At 43.8% G+C, this 25,377-nt stretch overlaps 1 protein-coding gene across 3 annotated transcripts in view; it reads left to right on the top strand.

The window, feature by feature from the left end:
* The window catches only part of NRK (Nik related kinase), a 132,608-nt gene extending 111,677 nt beyond the window's left edge, over positions 1-20,931 (top strand). For all 3 annotated transcript variants that reach the window (XM_083595685.1, XM_083595686.1, XM_083595687.1), the window contains 3 exons: positions 3,910-4,069; positions 14,704-14,843; positions 18,108-20,931. In XM_083595685.1, coding sequence (XP_083451811.1) covers positions 3,910-4,069; positions 14,704-14,843; positions 18,108-18,191 — 384 coding nt within the window. In that variant the 3' untranslated portion in view covers positions 18,192-20,931. The remainder of the gene's footprint in view (positions 1-3,909; positions 4,070-14,703; positions 14,844-18,107) is intronic.
* The last annotated feature ends 4,446 nt before the right edge of the window (positions 20,932-25,377 follow it).

Here is a 25,377-nt window from a genome sequence, read left to right as displayed (position 1 = left end):
TGAAAATGCTAATTGCATGGATCTTTCAGAATTGAATTAGATACTCAGGTTAATCCTATTCCTGGTACCGTAGACGGGGTAGGACTGTTTTCAGTATGCGTTTTTATCTCAAGGTTTCTTAAAACAAAGCACAGCCCTCTTTCATGTGCATGTACTACAAATCATTTTTCTTTCTCTCTCTCTCCCTATCTTTCTCAGGAAGTGGGCTAGGGGTTTGAGATATTCTAAACTGCTTAAAGTTATTTGAATATTTTGCAGTATGAATCACCAGGTTTTTCTGAGAGTGAGTTGAATGCGTATATTTTCTTCAACACTGCTTGCTTTTCCTCTGTATTTGTTTGTGTGTGTGTGTGTTTGACCTGCTTTGAACATAAGCTTCTGAATGACCTTTGAGCAATATGTGCAGCCTCCCCCAACCTAGATGTTGTTGGGACTCCAGCTCCCATCAACCCCATCTGCGTAGACAATAGTCAGGGGTGATGGAATTTGTAGCCAACATCTGGAGCAGACCCAAACAAACAGCACAGATAGAGGGGAATGTAAACATGGCTCTTTCTCTGGTTAACAAACCTCTGAGGAGACATTCGCATGAGGGCCTTGATGCTGAGAAAAGGAGATTAACTGTACCCCATTTAATGTACCCTCATTTAAGTGCTTCTTATCTGAACACTGCTATTTGCTACAGGTGTGTGTAGGAGGCTGCTTGATTTCTCCTTCCTTCCCAAGGCGATTGAGAGAGTTTTCCCACGCAGTAGCCAACTTGACTCACAGATATATCGACCTTTGTGCAGTGCATCTTTTAAAGATAGCGCAGAATTTTTTTGAGATAAAAGCTATCAGGGCCGAAGGCTAACAATGAAAAGGGAGCTGGCAATCTCTCCCTCCAAAGTGGAAGAAAGAGGTTGAATAATAGGAAATGGTGCTTAGAATAAAATAAATAGTGCTACACTGTGTATTGAGCTCGTGCTAAATATGACAGCCAGACTAGTAAACTGTTCTGTAACAAATCCGCTCCACTTCCCAGTGGGGAGGAGTTGCGGTGGACCGCATGACCACCCACTCCCCACGGGGGGCGGGGGACACCGTCGCCTGGGGGATCCCGGCCACATCAGAGCCCGGCCAGCCCCTGCCCCTCCATGCTTAAGGGTATTCCGTTAAAGGAATCCGGGGATGTTGATCTAGTCTGAAGCCTGGCTGGGGGGCTAAGGCCTTGACACGACCCCGACAGGAACACCAGGAGGAGCTTGAGTTGGTTCACATAAACAGGGCTCCCCCTACCGGTGGCTTACCCTTACTGGGACTTCCTGCACAATGGGCAGGAGTCAGACATACAGTGGTGCCCCGCAAGACGAATGCCTCGCAAGACGGAAAACTCGCTAGACGAAAGGGTTTTCCGTTTTTTGAGCTGCTTCGCAAGACGAATTTCCCTATGGGCTTGCTTCGCCAGACGAAAACGTCTTGCAAGTTTGTTTCCTTTTTCTTAACACCGTTAATACAGTTGCGACTTGACTTCGAGGAGCAACTCATAGAACGCAGTGTACATAGTAGCCTTTTTTGAGGTTTTTAAAGACTTTGGTGATTTTTGAAGCTTTTCCAAAACTTCTTTTGCAGCCATTTGGTAAGTTAAGCTTTTAAAACTTTTGGGGGGGTTGGATTTTGGGTTGGGGTGTTTGGAATTCAAGGACTTGGTGTTGGGGAGGGGTTTGCAAGAATCTGGAAGCTTGTTTTTTTTTCCTGCATTTTTATGATTTTCTGTGACCATTGGGCCACTCTGCTGTTTTTTTAAAAAAAATCTGGATTTGAATTTCTGTGTGCTGGGTGGCTGGGGGAACAGTTGGGGAGAGGTTTGCAAGAATCTGGAAGCTTGTTTTTTTTCCTGCATTTTTATGATTTTCTGTGACCATTGGGCCACTCTGCTGTTTTTTAAAAAAAATTCTGGGTTTGAATTTTGAAATGCTCTTTACAGTATGTGTGACTTTAAAGAGCACTTAATAAACTCTTGTTGTACAAAATTTGGCTTTGTTTGGACTTTTTTTGACCATAGAAATGCATTAATTGATTTTCAATGCATTCCTATGGGATTTCGTGCTTCGCAAGATGAAAAATTCGCTAGACGAAAAAATTCGCGGAACGAATTAATTTCGTCTTGCGAGGCACCACTGTAGTCAGGTCCAATCAATGCCTAAGCCAATACCGCTCACATTCTGTAATTTCAAAAAAGTTGTGGCCAAAATTTGCCCAATAACATAATATAATAATAATAATAATAATAATAATAATAATAATAATAATAATAATAATTTATTATTTGTACCCCGCCCATCTGGCTGGGTTTCCCCAGCCACTCTGGGCGGCTTCCACAGAAACCAAAAATACACTAAAATCACAGATTAAAAACTTCCCTGAACAGGGCTGCCTTAAGATGTCTTCTGAATGTCAGGTAGTTATTTATCGCTTTGACATCTGATGGGAGGGCGTTCCACAGGGCAGGCGCCACTACCGAGAAGGCCCTCTGCCTGGTTCCCTGTAGCTTTGCTTCTCGCAATGAGGGAACCGCCAGAAGGCCCTCGGCGCTGGACCTCAGCATCCGGGCAGAACGATGGGGGTGGAGACGCTCCTTCAGGTATACTGGGCCGAGGCCGTTTAGGGCTTTAAAGGTCAACACCAGCACTTTGAATTGTGCTCGGAAACATACTGGGAGCCAATGTAGGTCTTTCAAGACTGGTGTTATGTGGTCTCGGCGGCCGCCCCCAGTCACCAGTCTAGCTGCCGCATTCTGGATTAGTTGTAGTTTCCGAGTCACCTTCAAAGGTAATAAACCTAATATCCATGTCCTTGTGTGAGTTATTCCCAACATGGGGGTGGCTGCGGGGTCTCGACACGCAATGGGAGCTTTGCTGTGTTATTGCACTGTCTGCATATTTGCAAGTTTAGATGCTGAATTCTTTTAATATATGCAGACTATCCAGAGCTCTCTTGCAAAGCTTTAATGCACCAATTTTTTATCTTCGTTGTGCCTCTAGCTCATAGATGAGTAAATGCAATGCATACAGAATTTTATTTAAACAGGGAAGCCAAGTGAGTCGACTCTCCAAATCCTCCTTAGATCACTGTCACCACCCAAGTGGTTAGTTCTGGAAAGGAAACAATGTTGGTCAGATAATGTGAAATCCGCACACTGCCTAACAAATTCTAATCCAAGTTTTCCCCTCACTTTTTGTAAAGCAGGAAGTATGTCTGCTATGCTGGTGAAAAACACTAAGAGAAAAGAAAAACAAAAGTTTATTCTTTGTCCATTCATATCTATATTTATCTGTATCTGTCTATATAGCTTTAATATTACTTTGTCAACTTAGACTTTGTTTTATGTGGTTTAGTGTTTGGTTTCTAAAATTTTGCTTGCAAATATTTTAAAGAAGACAATCACTACGTTGAAGTATAATGTATAATCTTTTTCTATAATGCCGTTATTAGTCTTACTGCGTTGAAATCACTCTTTGCTCACAAGACACAGAATACAAAGTGAAATATTGGACTTGGACAGTGACTATTGTACGCTTTTTGATAGTTAAATATTTTTTCCCCTTTAAATACTGGCAGTGGAGGTAGAAGATAGCCAGTGTGGTTAGTTGCCATTAATAGTCTTACACTCAATAAATTTTCTTATTCTCTTTTGAAGCCATCCATGTTGGCTTTTCACTTGGTAGCTCAGTATTTATTGCTATTTCTATGCTGTCTAGATCACCAAATGGCAGTGGGGAGCATAATGACCTTTTTCAAGCAATTATTATTATTATTGTGGCTTCTAGAATCTTCATTGGTCTTAGTGCTCAGCCAGGATTGGTGGACTGCGGTTGCTAAAATGACAGTGTTTTCCATGATATAAATTTCGATAAAATGTTGTTTCAGATCCAAGGGAATATCCACCCTCATGCTGTTATCATACTCCCTAATACCAGCGGAATGGAGCTACTTCTTACCTACGAAGATGAAGGGGTCTACATCAACATATATGGACGTTTCTCAAAGGAAAATGTTTTGCAGTGGGGAGAAATGCCAGCATCTGTAGGTAAGTATGAAAAGAACACAGCTGCCGGGAGGGAGGGAAAATGAAAACTAAGCAGGATCAGGCCCAAAGCCCATCTAATCCTGCATCTTGTTCTCACAGTGGCCAGCTGAATCATATGCCACTTGATCCTTAAACAACAGCTACCTCAAAAAGAACAAAACAATGAAGTTATCAGCAAAAGCAATTATCTAAAACAATCAAAACATAATAATTAAATCCAACAATAAGCTGAAACCAGATTAAAACACATGTCAACATTCTACATAACTGGAAAGGCTTGCCTAAACGAAAATGGTTTTAGCTGGTTCCCAAAAGAGGACAGTGAAGGTGTATGCCTATTATTATTATTATTATTATTATTATTATTATTATTATTATTAATTTAAAATTTGCATACAGCCCTTCAGCTGTTGATCTCAGGGTAGTTCACAACGTATGGATGCCTCTGAGTTCCAGTATTACAACAGAGGGAGAAAAACATTGCTTTGCTTTCTCCACTCCGTGAACAGTTCAATAAACCTCTGTTATGCTTCCTGTAAGTCACTGTTTTTTCTAAACAAACAAAACAGAAAATTGAAAGGTGCCCCAGATCATCCTGCTCCTATTGTCTGTACACCGGCTTTTCTGCTTGGGGAAAATGCACACGGCACATGGATGGAGAGCATTTATCTCCCTCTCATGTGAGAACTCGGGGACAACCAAAGAAGCTGAATGCTGGGACACTCCGGGTGGGCAAAAGAAACTCCTTCTTCACACGGTGCGCAGTTAAACTGTGGAACTCACTCCCACAAGGTCACCGACTTGGATGGTTTTAAAAGAGGATTAAACAAATTCATTTATAATGATTTAAAAATAAAATAAAGAACATTTCCCAAGAAACCAGAAGCCTTTCTTTTGGGAATGGTAACAACATAAATCCCTTTTTTAAAATCTGACAGGTATGAGACTTAGGGCATGTAAAGTCATGGTTGGCTACTGTGGGAATAGCATGCTGGACTAAATGGAGCAATTGGACTGTGCACATAAAAGCCCAGTCATTCTCTGAAATAGCATCAGTCATCTGCACCAGGGCTGGGTAGAATCAGGATACTTGCTTACAGGCATTGATAAGTCTCTCCCCCACTCTCAGGGGCCTACTATCACCAAGCCCCCATTAAAAATCCATTGCCAGAGTCATGTGGGAAAGCCATGTAAGAGCCAGAGGTGTCTGCACTGAAGCCTGGACCAGAGGAGCTGAGATGGGGAACCTGTGGCACTATGGATGTTGTTTTTGAACTCCGTTTTCCATTTTTCCTGACTTAAGGGACAAGCTGACTTGAGCTAGTGGTAGCTGAGCTATGTACATGCTACACATTTAAAGCTCAGGCCTTATCCCCAAAGGATTCTGGGAACTGTAGTTCATTAAGGGTGCTGGGAATTGTAGTTTTGAGAACCCACAGTTCCCATAACTCTTTAAATATATTTTAAATACACAGGCCACAGGTTCTGTGTCCCTGCCATTCCGCTCTTTCTATTTCTGCCTCCCTTTCAGAGGGAGATACCGCCTCTCCTGGTATGTCCCACAGAGGACCTTACAGTCTTCAAACAAAAACATCTTGGAGGTCCCGGGCCACAGAGAGGTTAGGCTAGCCTCAACTAGAGCCAGGGCTTTTTCGGCTGTGGCTCCGATCTGGTGGAACACTCTGCCACAAGAGACTAGGGCCCTGCGGGACTTGACATCTTTCCGCAGGGCCTGCAAGACAGAGCTGTTCCACCAGGCCTTTGGTCAGGGCGCAGCCTGACTCCCTCCTTTAGCAATCCTCACAGAACCTCTAGCCCAATGGTTGCCATTAATTTGATTGGAATTAATTTTATAATGAAATGATTTTAGAATGTTTTATCGTTTTACTGTTGTTAGCCGCTCTGAGCCCGGCTTCGTCTGGGGAGGGCAGGATATAAATTTTTTTAAAAAAAAAAAAAAACCATGCAAATGTGATTTCCTAAGGTTCAGGCATTAGCTTCCAAGCCCTGTCTCATACATGTTGCTTCCTCCACAAAGCTGCAGCCACATTGCATCAGCGGCATTTTGATTTTTTTTTTAATCCCTATGAACCAGAGTAGCTCAGAGTCTCCTTTAGTATGCCATCATTGCTTTAGTGTTGCAAATTCTAGGGAAAATACCAAAGTTCTCATCTACTGGATCATACTGGTGGCTCCCGAATCCATGCCAAGATCACTCTGTTGCTCCCCACCCAATGCTCTAATGAGATTCTGTCAGTATTCTTGGAACTGTTTCCCAAACGAAATGGACCAATCTGCAGGCTGCGATCCACTTTCCAAAGGTTTTCCAGTGCAGTGCAAGCTGGTTTCTCCCCCAGCCCCATGCCACGGCCGACATTTCTAAGCAAACTCTGTGCTGTGGTATCTTTCTCTAATTCACATTGGCCTAAATTAGGAATATATGACAGTGTTTGTGGTGCAGCAGAGAAGAAAGGGAGCAAAACATGAAGACCCCCACTGCTGGGAACCGTAGTTTGTCAAGGGTGCTGAGAGCTTTTAGGAGACATCTAGTTCCCTCCCAGAGCTACAGTTCCCAGGGTTAAACCACTCTGGTAGGAATTGTTGCTTTGTGAGGGGAATAGAAGTGGTGTCTCCTAACAACCCTCCTGCATCCTTAGAAGACTCTTTGAAGGACTCTTTAAAAAGAAAGAAAAAACAAGAAGGTATTTTATTCCAGAAGTGTTTCAGACAGCGTTTTTCCCCCTATAAGGAACATTTCCCAATTCAGTCCATCCTACATTGCTGACACTACCTGATGATAATGACTGAGAAAACAAACTTGTTTTTCACAGACAGATGGCTTTTGTTTCTGAAGTTATTTTACTCTAGTATCTGTTCCCACATAAAACACCCTCAAACTGATATGATGCAGCTGTGGCGTTCTAATAGCAACATCCAATTAACTCACTCTGTGACCTTCTAGTACAATTAAAGAAGCATTTCCTTCATTTCCAACTGAGTCTTCTGCTTAAATTGGTATGTTGCTTTAGTGGAACTAGGATGCTTACTAGGGTTTACTTCATAAACTGCTTAGAAGTCTAGGTTGGCATTGAGCTGCTAATTTATGATGGTGGTGGTGGTGAGGGTGAATAAGAATAATAAATTTACCTATGCCCTTGGTATCACAGCATCATAAGTTTCCCCTCTCCTGCCTGGTACTGGTAGCCAACCGGCACTGAGGGGTCAGAACAGTCAGCCCACAACTGAGACCTCCCTGAACCTCCTTTCTCTTACCAATGCCATATGCATTGTTCACCAGCTGGTCTCCCTCTGTCCCAGAAGGGGTTGGTGATAAACTAATGGCAGATGTGAGGACGAATGTGGTCCAATGCTTGCTTGCTCATCCCCACCTGATGACCATCTTCTGCCATATTGGTGGCTTCCCCCCACCCCCAAATCACAAAACAAAAAAAATCTGGGTAGGCCCTAGTAGGCTGCAATATCACATGAAACAATATCTTTGAGGTTACTGTGGTTCTAAAGTATAGCCAAGGTTTTCCTGGAATTGATTTTGATATAAAGAATGCAGGCCCTCCAAGGGTCACTATTTTCTTTTTCTTTTTTTAAATATTTATTGAAATTTTCAAAAAATTTAAAGAAAAACAAAAAACAAAAAAAGAACAAAAAACAGACATATAACTTTCAATCACATATTTCCTTGACTTCCCCACATCTCCCCTTCTTGTATTCCAATTCAGTTTTTAATTCAACAAGTTCCTATCCCCAAATTTTACCTTATTATATTTAAATCCTTTTACTTAACCAATTTTAACATAAACCTCAATCTTTATGCATCAAAACTTATTCTTAATACCTTTTTCTAAAGTCAACCCCAATTCCATTTCACGAATTCCCCATTTTAATCTAAGTAACAAAACAAAATATTTACAAAAAAAACCCAACCAAATATATTTGTACCGCCTTTGGATACCCAAAACCCCACTCCCCGCCTTTCCCGGTTTCAATCTCCAACCGATGTCCATCAATCCATCTGGTGTCAGCCTGGTGACCTCACGTCCGAAGCCCTTAAATCTCTCTCCTTTCCTCTCTGCCGGTTTTTTTGATAGTCCTTTATGATAAACACCAAATCTCGGAGAAGCTCTGTCCCAATAAGGTCCATGTTTCTTCCTGCCAGGCCTCCATATTTAGAATTGTAATCCAAGTCTTGTTTTTTACTTCTTTTAAGTCCAAGAGTCCCAAAAACTCCTGCTTCCACTTTAATCAGGTTTGTCTTTTCCTTTGAATCCATCTTTACAGGCCTTTGGCCTGCCAGGCCTCCATATTTAGAATTGTAATCCAAATCTTGTTTTTTACTTCTTTTAAGTCCAAGTGTCTCAGAAACTCCTGCTTCCACTTTAATCAGGTTTGTCTTTTCCTTTATATCCATCTTTGCAGGCCTTTGACTCTCTTTAATCCTCTGCTGCATTATAGCTCCTCCTTCCTTTCCCTCTAAATTGTCATGTGTATCTTCTCCCACTTTTTCAAGTTTCTCAAATTTATTTTCTTGTTCAGCTGCAAGAGTTTTTAGCTCAGATGCAAAGTCTTTTTGTTCTGGTACAAAGGCTTGAGTCAGGTCCCTTCCAATTTCCGCAAGTTTATTTGCTTTTTCATTCAATGTTGTAGCATTTCTAGCCAAAACAATGCTTTGTTCTTGAAATTTTCCCAGACGAAGAAAGATTTTCTCCAGTTCCATCTGTATTTTTCCACTTACAGCCATTCTGTAATGTCCCAGAGCCCCCTCTAGGGGAGTACTGGTTACTTAGTATTCCTTCCAGTTCTAATCCAAAAGTCCTTTATTTTCCTTTGTTTTCGACAATTTGTTGCCTAAATGTAACAAATATAGCCAGCCGAGGCAATAGAAACAAAGTTCTCTCTCTTTTTTTTTCCCTCTCAGCTTTGACAGCTAGTTTGACAGCTGTCAAAGTCTTCTATATCTCTTCAACAGGCTCCCTCACGGATCGCTCCCGGGTCCTGGGGGGGGGGGTAGCAATTCCACTCTCAAAGTTAACTCTTATCCTCCAGCACATTCACTTATACTGCCAAAACGTGAAATTAATTACTTTTAACTTCTCACGAAGAAGACGTTCTTTTCAACCTTAGTTATCTAGTCCTTGCTTTAAAATGTTTACAAAAGGGGGAGACGGACTTCCTCTTTGCGCCTTCCCCGCTCATGCCAAATCAAAAAAGAAGTTTTTAATATCCAATTTCCATATTACTCACGGGTTGTTACTTTTAGTCCAAATGATCAAAGGAAGAAGTCAGCGCTCTCCAACCATGGCATGCGGCTTCGCTTCGCGGAGACGGGTAAACAGCTCTCAGCTCCGCGCCGCTCACCCCCGGTCTGTTCCGGAGCCTTTAAAAAGGCTCCTTTGCAGCGGGGGGGAAGCAAATGGAGCCCGCCGAGCCTTCAGTACACAGGCTTCCCTGCCTGTGATTTATTTCGGGTCCCCGCTTCGCCGTAGCGGTAGAACCCTAGCTCCACGAAGCAGATTTCCTCCGGAGATCGGAGGAAATCCGCCATTACCGTTGCTGGCGCTGACCGGAAGTTCAAGGGTCACTATTTTCCAGGGACAGGCCCAGATTTGCAGGTGTCCCGGTTTCTGGTTTGATCCTGGAATGCCCAGCTTTTCCTTAGGATGCCCCTATTTTCATTGGAGGGTATGGAGTTATGCAACCCCCAAGCCAAGGAGATAAGTAACTACTGTATACAACCTTTAGAAGACATCTGAAGGCAGCCCTGCATAGGGAAGGGTTGTTGTTTTTTTCATGCTTAATGTTTTATTGTGTGTTTTTTTAATAAGTTGGAAGTTGCTCAGAGTAGCAATTCAGTCAGATGGGTAGAGTATAAATAATAACATCATCATCATCATCCTTATTATTATTAATTGAATAGGACATCCCTATGTTCATTGGAGAAATGTTGGAGGGTGTCATGGATCAACCAAATTTGCTAGAATGTTGTGAGAATTAGTTCATTGTTGATTTTAACAGAGGGTTAAGACAAGACCATGGAGATAAGGTTGCCAATAGCAACTAATCATGAACCACAGCTGTGGACCACCTCCCATATTGGAAGTGGTACTCCTCTGAATACCAGTTTCTGGAAAATCACATTGCACTTCACTCCCATTTGCAGGCTTCCTGTAGATATAACAATAACATAATAACATCAGGTTGGCCAATGCGAGAAGAAGATAGACAAGATGGGCTTCGGTCTTACCCAGCAGATCTCTTCTTAAATTCCTTTGTTCAAAAAACAACAACAATGCAAAATGATGTGTTGTAAATTGCACCATTGACATTATTTAATGGGGTTTACTAGGCTTGACTAGGTTCCAACAAGAGAAATCTTTCTTTCCTTGTTTATTTGTGGTTAAGTTTCTCAATAGCTTTGTCTTGCCCAGGGCCACTCAAAGTGACTTATAACCAAAGAGACAGACAATAAACCCTGTATAATACTAATAATAAACAATAATAATAATTTTATTATTTATACCCCGTCCACCGATCTGGCTGGGTTTCCTACTCTGGGCGGCTTACAGGATATAGAAAACATGGTAAAGTATCAAACATTAAAAAATTCCAGATACAGGGCTGCCTTCAGATGTTTTCTAAAAGTTGTGTAATACTTTATCTGCTTAACATCTGATGGGAGGGCATTCCACAGGGCGGGTGCCACTGCCAAGAGGGCCTTCTGCTTGGTTCCGTGTAGCTTCACTTCTCACGGTGAGGGAACCAGCAGAAGACCCACAGAGGAGGACCTCATATCCGGGTTGGACAATGGGGGTGGAGACGCTCCTTCAGGCATACAGGACCGAGGCTGTTTGGGGCTTTAATGGTAAGCACCAACATTTTTAATTGTGCTCGGAAATGTACTGGGAGCCAGTGAAGATCCTTTACGTGATCCCTGTGGCCACTCCCAGTCACCAGTCTAGCTGCTGCATTCTGGATTAGTTGTAGTTTCCGAGTCACCTTCACAGGTAGCCCCGTGTAGAGTGTATTGCAGTATTCTTTGTGGGGGCTGGAGCCCCCACAGCCCCTAGGCGTTAGCTCATATGGAGGAAGCACATGAAGAAGGGCCTCAGATGACGATTGCAAGTCTTGGGTCACTGCATATGGGAAGAGAGAGTCTTTGAGATGTTGCCGCCCTGAGCCGTTTAAAGGCTAAATTGTTCTTTTTGACAGATCCCCATAGCCACCCAATTGTCTTGAAGTTTGTAGGAATATGGACTAGCTCTGAATTGCAACTAGCTGCTACTTACACAATGTTAGGAAGAAAAAGAAATGTCTAGGCCTTTGCAAAAATTAGTAAGGGATGAAATATAATTTATAGATGCAGGTCAAGGAAAACCCATCTTACTCATTTTAAGCTGACAGAAGGTATGTAGCCAATTTAGTAATTGGAATGAGGAAACTTGACTCCATAGGGAAATTAAAATTATAGAACTCCAGTATTTAATTTATTGACTATTCTAGAGGTGTACGACTAAAAGACAGGGCTTTGTCGGACAGGAAGAGAGGATGATATTTTAGAAGCACAACATCCCCTCTCAAATGGAAACAGAAGCTGAAAGTTTGAAATTTACCTTATCCAAATCTACACTACAAGCATATATCCGTTTTATTCTAGCTATCGTAGTTAACTGTCATGGCTTCTATAATGTCTCTGGAATCCGTGGGAGAGTTTTTACTTCTCATTGTCCTGGTTTGAGTCCTACTCTTCAGAGCAGGAGAAAACAAGCTTGCTCCACCCTCCATGTAACAACCCTCTAGATTTTTGAAGGTGGCTATCATATCTCCTCTTAGTCTCCTCTTCTTACTATCAGGAATAGCGGCATTCGTTAAGAAATCAAAACTGGTAATGAGTTTTAACAGTTAGAGCCAGTATAATATTGTAGTTAAAGGCATTGGATTAGGGTGGGGAAACTTGAAACTCACTGGGAAATCTTGGGACATTCACTGTCTCCCACCCACCTCACAGGATTGTAGCGAAGATAAAATAGTGGGAAGGGATATGATCATAGAATTGTAGAGTTGGAAGGGACCCCTAGGGTCGTCTAGTCTAACCTTGTACAATGCAGGAATCTCAACGCATGGTTCCCCCCTCCAGTTTGAAACCATGCTTAGTTTTGCATATCCCTCTTATATTTCCTTAGCAATGTGGCTGAAAATACAAGTGGGCAGATAAATTTGATTAAAATGTTCCATATTATTTTCTTGCAAAAATAATGGAATGCACAGATTTACTTTAAGAAGAAATTTACAAATGCACAAAGGAAGTAGAATTGTCCTAACAGGGTCACCATGGAGAAAGGCTATGGTTCAGTGGTAGCATATCTGCCTTGCATACAGAAGATTCCAGGTTCAATCCTTGGCATCTGCTAGTAGAGTTAGGAATGTCCCCTGTCTGAAATCAAGAAGAAGAAGAAGAAGAAGAAGAAGCAGCAGCAGGGGAGTTTGGATTTGATATCCTGCTTTATCACTACCCGAAGGAGTCTCAAAGTGGCTAACAATCTCCTTTCCCATCCTCCCCAACAACACTCTGTGAAGTAATTGGGGCCGAGAGACTTCAAAGAAGTGTGACTGGCCCAAGGTCACCCAGCAGCTGCATGTGGAGGAGCAGAGACATGAACCCGGTTCATCAGATTATGAGTCTACCGCTCTTAACCACTGCACCATACAGTTTCTGCCAGTCAGTGTAGGCACTTCTGAGCTGCACAGCCATTTGTCCGACCCAGTGTAAGGTGGTTTCCTGTGCTCCAAATGTCCAGAATTTTGTATCAGCAAAAACTGGAGTAATAGGCAACTAGATTGTATCTCACTTCATTGCAGGAGAATTGTAGTAAAAAACAAACCCACCCAGAAGTTTCTGGGTTAGAAATCCAGAATCTCTTGGTACGGAGACTGATTCTCAAGCATCTAACAACAGAGTTAGCTATATATTTATAGGAAGACCAAGCTACAACATTAACAATAGATCAGGCAAGTTCAGACTTGCCCTGGAGGAAACACACATCCCGTGTTCTCTAGTTGCCAGCACATTCTGAGGATGCTTTGTGGCTCTCTAGAAATGTCAGCTAACTATAGCCTTGTTCTGTAGAAATGGAAGAAACCTGGCCCAAACTGTTGCAGCCTCCCTGAGAATTATATTTAACCTGGAAAATTTAGTATAACACTGTGACACCTTTGCTCAAAGAATCCTGAGAGTTCTACTTGCTGAAGGCAATGAGAATTCAGTTAAAGATATAAGGGCTCCTCCACAATACCAATGCAAACACATTTACTGTTCCCTTGGGAGATGTTGTTACTGTACCACTAAACCAGTTTCAAGTGTCCTGCCTAGGGCAAGGGAGCAGGAGGTGAACCATGATTCATAATAGTTTCTCCACACACATGGGAGATGGGTAAGGAGAAGAATCTTGACCAACCCAAAATTCTGTTTGTTAGCATATGAAGCTCTGGCTGCATATTAAGGGAGGAAGCAATGCAAATGCCAACTCTTAGTGAGCTGAGCCATCCTCTAGACTCTCTTATTGGGAAAGTGCGATGCAGAGATAAATTCTGACAGACAGTCCATAGCCACACCCCTTCTAAGACTAGACAACAAGAACAAACCTTTGATCAATGCAGACATTATGGCTTCAATTCCAAGGCAGCTTCCTTGTCATACTTGCACACTGCTTTGCTTAACATTGGACCTGACGAAGAGTTCTGGTGAACTCAAATGTTTGAGGACCATTTTGAGATGTTTTGATTGGTCAGAATAAAGGCATTCTGGAAAATGAAGACATCAGTTATGAGTTATAAAGGGACCCGATGGTGCAGGCTCATTCTATGCAACTTGGCATTATTATTATTATTTTACATTAATCTCTGCTCACCTGGGGCTCCGGGGAGTGATGTTTGCCCCCCAGCCATAGCCCAGTTCCACTGCCATCTTCTTCCCGCATGACCATGCTGTAAGCGGATGCCTGGCAACCCCTACTTTAGCCACAGTGGCCTGGCAGGATGGCCTAATTTCAACGGGTCAATCAGCTTGTAGGTGGAGGGGACTAAACCAAGCTTGCAAATTTCCTCTGGTTGTTTTTTATGGTTTGCCCCTCGCCACACTGCTGGCATCATGCAGCTGTGAGAGCAATGATAAAACAGAATAATTGCATGGCCAGCACAGTATGCCTGATTTTGGACACTATAAGCTACAATAACTGCATATCCCAGTATCGGGACAGACCTGGGCTTTTGGGTTGACATCAATGGACTCTGTGCTCCCATGAGCACTGTGAACCAATCAGAACCATGATTAATCTTAATTTCTCAGGTAACTTTTCACCCTCCACCCTGTCTGAACTTTCACTGGTCTACATAATTCATAGTTTCATATTCAACACATAATGCACAATTTGTATAGTTTATAGTTATTTGTTTTATATTGCTTACCAAAAAAAACCCCCAACCACAACATTCCCACATCCTTGACAAACTCCCTTTAAAAAAAAAACCCTAAGAATGATCTTCTTCTTCTTTTTGTCCCTCCCTGCCTTCTTTGTTTCTTCATTTTACTCTACTAACATGCGCTCCTTTGTGTGTTTTTTAAGCCTACCTTCAATCGAACCAAGTTATGGGCTGGGGAGAGAAAGCTATTGAACTGCGCTCAGTGGAGACGGGAAGCCTGGAAGGTGTGTTTATGCACAAGAAAGCGCAGAAGCTGAAGTTTCTTTGTGAAAGGAACGATAAGGTACGTGTGCTAAACGCTGCAAGATCACACGCCAACGTAAGAAAAACAATTAGTTGTGTTGGTTCTCTTCTTCATGAGAGGCAGGGCTCTACATCAGATTGGGGAGGGGGCTTGGGAGAGGATCAGCAAGCTGCCAGTTGTTTACAGCTGCTGAGGGAGGGAGCTCTGCTCTCAGAAGGTATTGTTGGAGTACCTTTGCCTGCCTGAAAAATCCCTGCAAAGGGGAACCTATTGTTGGGCACAGGGCTGTCTTAAGCATATGTGACACCGGGGTGCAAAGATCCACCCGGTGACCGCCCCCCGGTTGCCCAGTCCCAGGTGCGCAGGAGGGCAGAGCCGGCCAGCCGCCTCAGTGTCTCGCTGGCTCAGTCGCCCCCCAACTCATGGCGCAGAGCCGTCTGCTGCAGAAGAGCCCACCACAGCACTCTGACAGGCAGACAGGCTCTTCCCCAGACTCAACTCTCGGGCCCCAGACTCTCGGCCTGGCGCTCCTGAGAGCCTGGCTCCCGGGTGCCCCATACGTCTAGCACCTATGGGTAAGACGGCTCTGGTTGGGCACTTTCCACTTTTCCAAGCAGTGAGATGTTGCCTGAGTTTGGCTTCTTTAGAAAGCCAAGATCACTGCCAACCTCTTGGTGTTTTGTAATGTTTGGATTTTTTCACACATGTACAGGCAGAGCACGAATAACTTAAGCACTCCTGCAAGTAGCAGATCCACTGCTTTTTGTGATCACATCCCCAGATGTTTTCAGCTTACACCTCCCAACTCAGCTCTCTCTGAATCTCTCTCAAACTGCAGTTTTGTTTTGTCTTTTGTTTTGTTTTGTCTTGTTTTAATATCCAAAAACCTGCTTCTGTTATTTTACACAAATACACTCAGGCTTGGGAAAGGCATCACATTTCCTTTCCCTTTTTTAAAAAAATAAATAAAAATCAGAACATCTTGAGAAATTTCCCGATTTTAATGGGGCGTTGTTTGGTGGTGGTGTCATGTTATTTTAATTTATTATTTGCCCTTCTTTTCCCCCATGGTCCCAGGGGGGAACATCCATACGCAAATGAATTGTAGGAGTGTTGTGTGTGCCTGATTATGGTATAATTTGTCTTTGCTTATGTTTAAATGTGCTGTGAATTGCATGGAGACCTTTGGGTAACAAGCAGCTAATAAGTCCAATCAATAAATCAGTCAATAATGTTCTTCTAGCCCTTTGATCTATTGAAAAGCCATCAACCACCATTAACACTCATTTGTCAATTGCTGAATCCCAGCATTGGTCCATCAAGTCTAGCAGGGTCTAAGCCAGCTTTCTAGAAGCTGATGCCATAAGCTGTTGGGCTTCCAATTCCTATCAGGCCCAGACAGCCCTGTGGTCTGGGCAGACTACTCTGTTGCTGAAGATCCAGAAGCTGAACGTCAGAGCTATCTGTGCACATAACCATTTACTCCTACCAGTGGCTTTTGAATCCATCCTGTGCACACATGACGTTAGCCACACTCCATACCGCCCACTTGAAACCGTTGATAAATGGTTCTAGGTATCTTCTTTTCTGATGCGTGTGAATGGAGAATACATCATGCAGTGACAATTAATGTAGCCCTTTTAATAATAATCAGCATGACAAACAAAAGGAAGTGCTTCTGTGTAATTAACTTATGAGATTCATTACTTTGACGTCTTTAAAAAATGAATGAGGGAAAAAATAATAATTACAAAGATGCCTAGGACCAGTATTGGTCACTGAGTTGAATCTCCTTTTGCCGCAGCGCACATCTTTATGCCAGATCCTTAGGACAAACTTTCATGTATTGCTTGTAAACACCAAGGTTCATTGGGCTTCCTGCTGTTAGATGCAGAACATTGGAGCTGGTGAAATTTGGTCTGATTCAACTACAGTGGTGCCCCGCAAGACGAATGCCTCGCTAAACGAAAAACCCGCAAGACGAAAGGGTTTTCCGATTTTTTAGCGGCTTCGCAAGACGAATTTCCCTATGGGCTTGCTTCGCAAGACGAAAGCCCACAGGGAAATCTCCGGGGACAGCGGGGAAGCGCAGCGCGCCTTCTCCTCTGTTCCCGGACCTGTCCTGAAGGCTTGCGGTGGGAGGTCCGGGAACAGAGGAGAAGGCGCGCAGCGCTTCTCCTCTGTTCCCGAGGCTTGCGGTGGGAGGAGGGTTTTTCCTCCCCACCGCCAACATTCAGAACAGCATTCTGAATGTTGGCGGTGGGGAGGAAAGCCCTCCTCCCACCGCAAGCCTTCAGGACAGGTCCGGGAACAGAGGGGAAGGTGCGCAGCGCTTCTCCTCTGTTCCCGACCTGTCTTGAAGACTTGCGGTGGGAGGAAGGTTTTCCTCCCCACCGCCAACATTCAGAAGGCTGTTCTGAAGGCTGGCGGTGGGAAGAAAAGCCCTTCTCCCGCCGCCAGCCTTCAGAAGAGTTCCCCCAGGGCTGCCTAGGCTGCGGATAACAGCCTGCTGCCCCGCGCGAGGGGCGCTCTGCTTAAGAGCGCCCCTCGTGTGGGGCAGCAGGCTGCTATCCGCAGCTTGGAGAGCCCTGCGGGGAAGTCCTGCAGGGCTGCCCAAGCTGCGAATGTCTGCCCCGCGCGAGGGGCGCTCCGAAGCAGAGCGCCCCTCGCGCGGGGCAGCAGGCTGCTATCCGCAGCTTGGAGAGCCCTGCAGGGAACTCCTGCAGGGCTCGCCAAGCTGCGAATGTCTGCCCCGCGTGAGGGGCGCTCTGCTTAAGAGCGCCCCTCGCGCGGGGCAGCAGGCTGCTATCCGCAGCCTAGGCAGCCCTGGGGGAACTCTTCTGAAGGCTGGCGGCGGGAGAAGGGCATTTCTTCCCACCGCCAGCCTTCAGAAGGCTGTTCTGAAGGCTGGCGGTGGGGAGAAAAGTCCTTCTCCCCCCGCCAGCCTTCAGAAGAGGTCCGGGGACAGACTGTCCCCGGACCTGGTCTGAAGGCGGTCTCCATAGGAACGCATTAATTGATTTTCAATGCATTCCTATGGGAAACCGTGCTTCGCAAGACGAAAAACTCGCAAGAAGAAAAAACTTGCGGAACGAATTAATTTCGTCTTGCGAGGCACCACTGTAGACAGTTTTTGTATTTTTAAAACAGTAAAAGAAGTGCATATCTCTTTGAATTAACATGGAGTGTGTGTGTGTGTGCGTGTGTGGGTGTGTGTAGATGTATATGCCACATTCTCAGATATGGCTAAAATGTTCTTATCAACATAAAATAACATTAGCTCCCCCCCAATTTCTTCTCAAGGTGTTCTTTGCATCTGTGCAGTCTGGAGGCAGCAGTCAAATATACTTTATGACACTTGGCCAGAACATACTATTCAACTGGTAAATCACATCAGGATGAAATATTGTTTGATCTTTCCCACTGGATGTAAAAAGGAAGCCGGTTGCAGACGTTTCCATATTTTTCCACAAGGAGTAACAAGAACCCTACCATCATTATACCGTCCTTCAGCTGTGGAAAAGTTCGATTTTCTTTTCTTTTCACATAAATATTGTAATGTTGTTTTGCTAAGTGTTTTTTCATTCTGGACAACAATATGTAGATATATCTCTTGCTGTGAGCTGGAAATCCACTTGATGTTAAATTGGTTTTGTATCCTTTTGCTCTTCTTGAAAAATCTTAGCCAGAAGTATTCATCTTCATCTCAGAACTTACAAGTGATAACTTTTACTTCTCTGCAAAAATGACTTATTGGATTCTTTTTTCAGTCGGGGCAAGTCCAGGAGAAGTCCCCAGTGATCTGTTACCCGTAAGTCATTTGGGGCTGCTGGGTTCTCCTGGAGACATCCTGGTTTTTATCAGGTTTTGAAACCTTGTATACGTAATGACAGTACACTGCTATATACACTATTACTGTATAATGTATTTCTAATGATATTTTAAACAGCAATGTATTGCTTACAGACATGGGGTGTTTGTAGATGGATCCTACAAACTTTGCTTGCACTCGTGGCCCTTACTTCAAGTGCAGCATCCAAGCTCCTTCTAGTTTTTTGGGTGACATAATCTGGTTTCAATAGAAATTGCTATTTATGTATAAGTCTGTAAATATGTTCTTTTCTCAACCCAAAGGAACAAGGGCCACAGTTCACTGGGGACTTCTTACTGAAATGGGGGTGGTTCCTGCTCATTTCAGTGGGAGCTTAACACAGCAGAATTTGCCAGTTGATTAGCCTTTAAAAACAAGAAAACTCCTGATACGCATTGTGTATGAATTATGTCTGAGCAATAGTGACACACTGGTGTTTTTCCACCATGAAATTATATTCTCAGGGGTTTATATTTTGGGCTACTCTAGACTTCAGCTTTCAGGTTTACATGTGCAATTGTGACTTAGCTAAAGTTCATGCAATACTTTGAAAAATGCAAAGCACTATAAAAAGTACTACATACTATGATTATATAATAACTGAAAACTTGATACAAAATATTTTTTATCCAAGATAGATATACAGCAGTCTTTATTGGGGTGGGGGTGGAGGGGAATAGGAGGTTGGGGAAATTAAGTATTTTAAAATTAATATAGAGATGTGCCAGAACAGAAGCTGCAAGGTCACATAAGATGGCCTTCAGATGGTGTTCAGTCAGATGTATTTTCAAAGGACACTGTGACTCGGTAACACATTTTATGTTTGCGGTTGGTTTCAGATTCCGTCCTTGGCATTATCTCAGCAGTATGACTGGAAAAAACTGGAGAGATAATGTTTGTCAAAACCATAAAATACTGCACTAGCTAGCCTGACTAAGGCAACTCCCTATGTATGTACCTATGCAAAGCTATAGCAATTTTAGTTACCGGTAATTGCTAAAATATGCAGAACAGATATTGGAGTGTTCTGATCAGGTTGACTTCAGGTGTCTGAGAAAGTTCTTTGATTTTATTCTACAAGCTGAAGCTTTGACTGAGTGCGGCTAAGTACACCAGATTAAGCAACTGCAAGGAAGCTGATGCTGAAGCAATATTCATTGTTAGAGTTTCCACCTTAAAGCGATGCCCCTTTTATTTCTTCCATCGTGTTTTACAAGAAGCGAAAACTCCCCACTGTGATCTTTGCTTCATGAAATTGCACGTTTGTTTGCTTTTTGCATCTGCTCCTATTGCACAATTTCACACTGTATCTTCCTCCCAGAATTTGGTGGAGGAGATAGCCATTTTGAGGCCCTTGATGGAATGGCTAGAGTAGTCAAAGGTTCACCCATCAGTTGGTTGGTTGGCCTTCTTGCTATTTGTGTCAAGTCATTCTCTTTCTTGATCAGGATCTCATCTGAACATTACTGACATAAGGAGATATATATATATATACACATATATATGAATGACCGGAAGTGGTTTGTGAGCTTATCTAATGATTTAAAATCTAATTATTTAAAAGGGCTCTTTGGTTTGCTACAGGATCCCACCCCTTGATGTGTCCCCTAGTCAACTGATTGCCAGCAAGTGGTAATTTCAAGCTGGGTAGCTGTCTGTGTCTTGGTATTCCGTCAACTGCTTTTCTCAGTATTCCCAAGGATGGGCTGTAGGTCACTTGTGAAGTTGTGATTTGCTGCAGTACCTTTAACTTGCAGAAGGGGAGTCCAGTTGTGTTGTCACATGGTTTGTGTTCCTGCCTTTTGTGATTTCATAGAATCATAGAATTGTAGAATTGGAAGGGACCATGAGGGCCATCTAGTCTGACCCTCTGCAAGGCAGGACTCTTGTGCCCAATGTGGGGCTTGAACCCTTGACCGTGAGGTTAAGAGTCTCATGCTCTACTGACTGAGTTAATTGAGTCAGTCAGTCCACTATTCTAACTCAGTTGCTGAGACTCAAGAAAGGAGTTTATCCATGATCATCCAGGTATTTTCCAGGGCATTTGGATGCAAATAGATGCGAAAAGATGTCTCGCAACTGTCGGGGGAACTGCCTCAGGCAGTTGTACACACACACACACACAAAAGTGAACTTCGGGAGACAGATCATCAAATGCCAAAAACCTCTAACTTCCTAAGATATTTAGCTGAACTTGCTTGCAATGGCCCTTGTTTGGTTGAAACTATCATCTGCAAATAAACCGCATGGAAATCAGTGTGGTACTTTGTGAAGAAAGGGCTTGAAATCTGTTAGCATTTTGTCAATTTCAGTCAAAGGACCAGCAGAGCTGCAAGTCACCCTGACATTCTGAAACCATCTTTTGCTTTCTCTTTTAGAAAACTACCGTATTTTTCGCCCCATAGGACGCACCGGCCCATAGGACGCACCAAGTTTTTTTGGAGGGAAATAAAGAAAAAAAAATTATTTCCCCCCCAGGCGCTTGTGGGGCCAGCTGTCCCCAGAGCTTGCGGGGCAGGCAGTGGGGAGAAGCGCTCTTCTCCCCACCGCCCGCCTGCAGACCAGGTCCGGGGACAGCGGGAAGACGTGCTGCGCCTCCCAGCTGTCCCCAGAGCTTGCGGGGCGGGCAGCAGGGAGAAGCGCTCTTCTCCCCGCCGCCCGCCTGCAGACCAGGTCCGGGGACAGCAGGAAGACGCGCTGCGCCTCCCCACTGTCCCCAGAGCTTGCGGGGCAGGCAGTGGGGAGAAGCGCTCTTCTCCCCACCGCCCGCCTGCAGACCAGGTCCGGGGACAGCGGGAAGACGTGCTGCGCCTCCCAGCTGTCCCCAGAGCTTGCGGGGCGGGCAGCAGGGAGAAGCGCTCTTCTCCCCGCCGCCCGCCTGCAGACCAGGTCCGGGGACAGCAGGAAGACGCGCTGCGCCTCCCCACTGTCCCCGGAGCTTGCGGAGCAGGCAGTGGGGAGAAGCGCTCTTCTCCCCGCTGCCCGCATGCAGAACAGGTCCAGGGACAGTGGGAAGACGCGCTGCGCCTCCCAGCTGTCCCCGGAGCTTGCGGGGCTGGCGGCGGGGAGAAGCACGCGTCTCCCCGCCGTCAGCCTCCAAACCACATCGGGAGACAGCGGGATGGCGGCGTTCCGCCTCCCCGCTGTCCCCCGACCTTGTGGGGCTGGCGCTGAGGCTCTCCTGAAGCCTGGAGAGCGAGAGGGGTCGGTGCCCACCGACCCCTCTCGCTCTCCAGACTTCAGCGAAAGCCTGCATTCGCCCCATAGGACGCACACACATTTCCCCTTCATTTTTGGAGGGGGGAAAGTGCGTCCTATAGGGCGAAAAATACGGTACTTTAAGTTAACAAATGGTCATCACTGAAAGCCAAGTGTTCATCAGCACTTATCCAACTTGTTTTTATAATGCTTTTTTAAAAAATGTGTTAAAATGAAAAGGGGAAATTTCAGTTGATTTAATATCATCAGTTGTAATTGGTATATAAAAGTTTCAGAGGCTTCAGGTATACATAATGAGATAAATGATTCCTCCACTTTGAGCTACGTGGCTGGGAAAGGGTCTTAGCTCTGTAGTTGGGCCATCACTTTGCATGCAAAAGGTTCTAGGTTCAATCTGTGAATTCTCCAGGTATGTTTAGGGCAAGACCCTTGTCTGTAACCCTGGAGAGCCATTCCCAGCCAGTGTTGATTAGCAGATGAACCATTGGCCTGACTTGATTTAAGGCAGCTTCCTATGTAGCTCAGTCCGTTGGTTTGCTAACTTTTTTCTTTTCTTTTTTTTATAAGCGTGTATCTATGGGATGGGCAAAGAGCAACAGCAGAATTTCCCTCCTGAATTACAGAACTATCAGTAGAGAAAATAGGATGGTATGGGGATGTGTGGCAAAGGTTATGTAGGGTGTGTAGGGATGCCAGCTTTTCTCTCCCAAGTCTCTGATGGTTCAAAGTTCGCCCAAAAAACAGCAGATATACAGGCTGCGATAGGAGCTAACTCCTACAGGCAAAGGTCCCTTCAGCTCCCTCCATAAATTATTTGAGGGGGCCAGTCCTCCCCCCTCCTAGTTGATGGGCATTGCCATTCAAATGGTATGTGTGTGCTGTGTTCCGTGATTGATTTTGTGGGGTGGGGCTTACCTGCCACACACCACCCAATATTTTATTTAAGTTGCCACCTCTCCATGTTGCATTCACGTGTCACTGTAAGTTTTGGTTAATGGTTCATTGAGAACATGCAGATTGCTTGTGTTTCGCTCCCCTCCTTTTTGCAAGTGGGAGGAAAAAAAACTCCACAACCCTTGGCTGAGATTGCATCTGAACTAGATATTGTGGTTGTTTGGCTCCAAGCAAACTACAGTGGTTATGCCAAGAACAAACCTTGGCTTGCATATCAGGTTTTGCTTTAGGGAAAGCAAACCATGAGCCCTGGCTCAATTGCCAAGCTAAGCTAAGAATCGTGGTTTGTTGCTCCCATGCACTAGCAAGACAGGAGCAATCTGTACACTCATGATAAATAATTAATGATGGTTTATTGCAGGGATGGCCAGCATGGCACCCTACAGATGTTAGTAGACTAAATATCTGACTGAATGCTGGCAGTGGCTGATGGGAACTGTAGTCTGTGAGGTCTTGCAGAGAACACAAACTGGACATTACGGCTGCATCCCTACACACACTTACCAAGGAGGAAGCCCCACTGACCACAGCAGAACCAATGCCTCAGAAAACACATAGAACTGCAGTGTAAGAATATGTACTGTTATCTTTATTATTAGTTTGCCGTGGGATAAGCAGTCTTTAGACATTATTCTTTTGGTATGGGATTAACAAAAGCTAGTTGATAGGGATCGGTCATTCCTAAGCATGGTAGATCAAAAAGCCGAGGTTTTTTCATAGTTCACACTTAATGCAACAGTTAGGAAGAGCAACGCTGTGAGAGTCAATCAATGCCAGTAGGGAGAAATGAATACCGTATTTTTTGCTCTATAAGACTCACTTTTTCCCTCCTAAAAGGTAAGGGGAAATGTGTGTGCATCTTATGAAGTGAATGCAGGCTGCGCAGCTATCCCAGAAGCCAGAACAGCAAGAGGGATCGCTGCTTTCACTGCACAGCGATCCCTCTTGCTGTTCTGGCTTCTGGGATTCAGAATTTTTTTCCCTCTTGTTTTCCTCCTCCCAAAACTAGTTGTGTCTTGTGGTCTGGTGCGTCTTATAGAGCGAAAAATACGGTAAATGGTCACAAAGGGTATGTGAAATGTCAGTAAGAAGAAGAAAATAGAAAGGCGAATGTTGGTGAACTATCAGGTTGCTGAGTGATTCCATACCCAATTTCTTGCAAGCAAGTTTCAACTCCATTAGAGTTACTTTTGAGTAAAATTGCACACAAAAGGAACACAGGAAGCGACCTTCCACTGAGTTGGACCAATATGGGCTGCACTGACAGCTGGCAGCCTTTCAGGGTTTCAGAGACACAACATTCCCAGTCCTTGCCCAACAATTTTACCCTTTTTTATGACTTTTTGCAGTTACTTGCATGGAAACATACTGAGAATTGATTAACAGGAAGACGTATGAAGACTTAAGGTCAATGGGAAGATTACAAGCAAGTGAAGCAGGATAACTGTTGATTATCATTATAACCTCCCAGCTACCAAATCAGAATGAATGTTCTATAGATACCAGGCGTAATCTAGCCGCTGTGTAAGCAAGTCAGGTAGGATACATGCACAGGGAGCCCTGAAAAGATTAATGCAATTCTAACTCAGAACTAAACCCTATTTAATTCAATGGGGCTTATTTTCAGGCCACCAGAGTTGGGATTGCAGCCTTAAAAACTCTGCTCTTGTTTGTTTGCTTGCTTGCTTGCTTGCTTGCTTGCTTGCTTGCTTGCTTGCTTGCTTTTTGAAAACAAAATTCAAGTGAAATAATTATTCAGTACAAAATGCTCTAGGGAGAGAATATAATTATTAATAATAATCCAGCAGTACTGATGTCCTAGTCATTCCCACAACTGCTTTTCTTAAAAGAATTCTCCATATTTGTAATTTACTGTTGTAAAAAAAGTAATGAAAGCAATAAATTGTGCACTTACATTTATTTTGCAAGTTGCATTGTTCTAGCCCAAACCTGTGAATCCTGAAAGTGAAAACAATAAATGCTATGTACTGTATGTCATTGGGAATTTTTTATTTTATACTAATTGTTCTTTAATGTCCAAATTGTATATTTGTAACAGCAAAAATAAAGCAATATTCTGAGCAGAAAACTGGATTTCTTTTAACCCTTACATTCTGGTGATAACTAATATAATGTCAAGTATAATTAGAGCACCACAGAGCTAAGCATACCTGATGTTGCCTTCAATTTTATTTCTGTTGAAAGAGCACAGTATTCAACATGAGCCAGTGCTTTGAAAAAACAATACAGAAATTACTCCCATTCTCCGAGTTGTACCAATTATCTCCAAGATTTAAAGGTCATTTCCTCCTCCTCAAAAGAATATCGGGAACAGTAGTTTACACTTCACAAATATGCAGTTCCCAGCACCCTTAACAAACCACTGCTCCAAGGATTCTTGGGGGGAAGCTATGTGCTTAAAAGTATTGTGTATACTCAGATAAAACCATTAAAATTAAGAGTATTAAATTAGTAATGTCCAGCTGGTGCAGAATCCAGCAACCAGATTGTTCACCAGGGCAAAATGGT

The sequence above is a fragment of the Podarcis filfolensis genome (assembly GCF_964270895.1).
Source record: "Podarcis filfolensis genome assembly, chromosome: Z".
NCBI lineage: Eukaryota > Metazoa > Chordata > Lepidosauria > Squamata > Lacertidae > Podarcis > Podarcis filfolensis.
The sequence above is the reverse complement of the archived record's forward strand: the minus strand, read 5'-3'. Positions and strand labels throughout refer to the sequence as shown.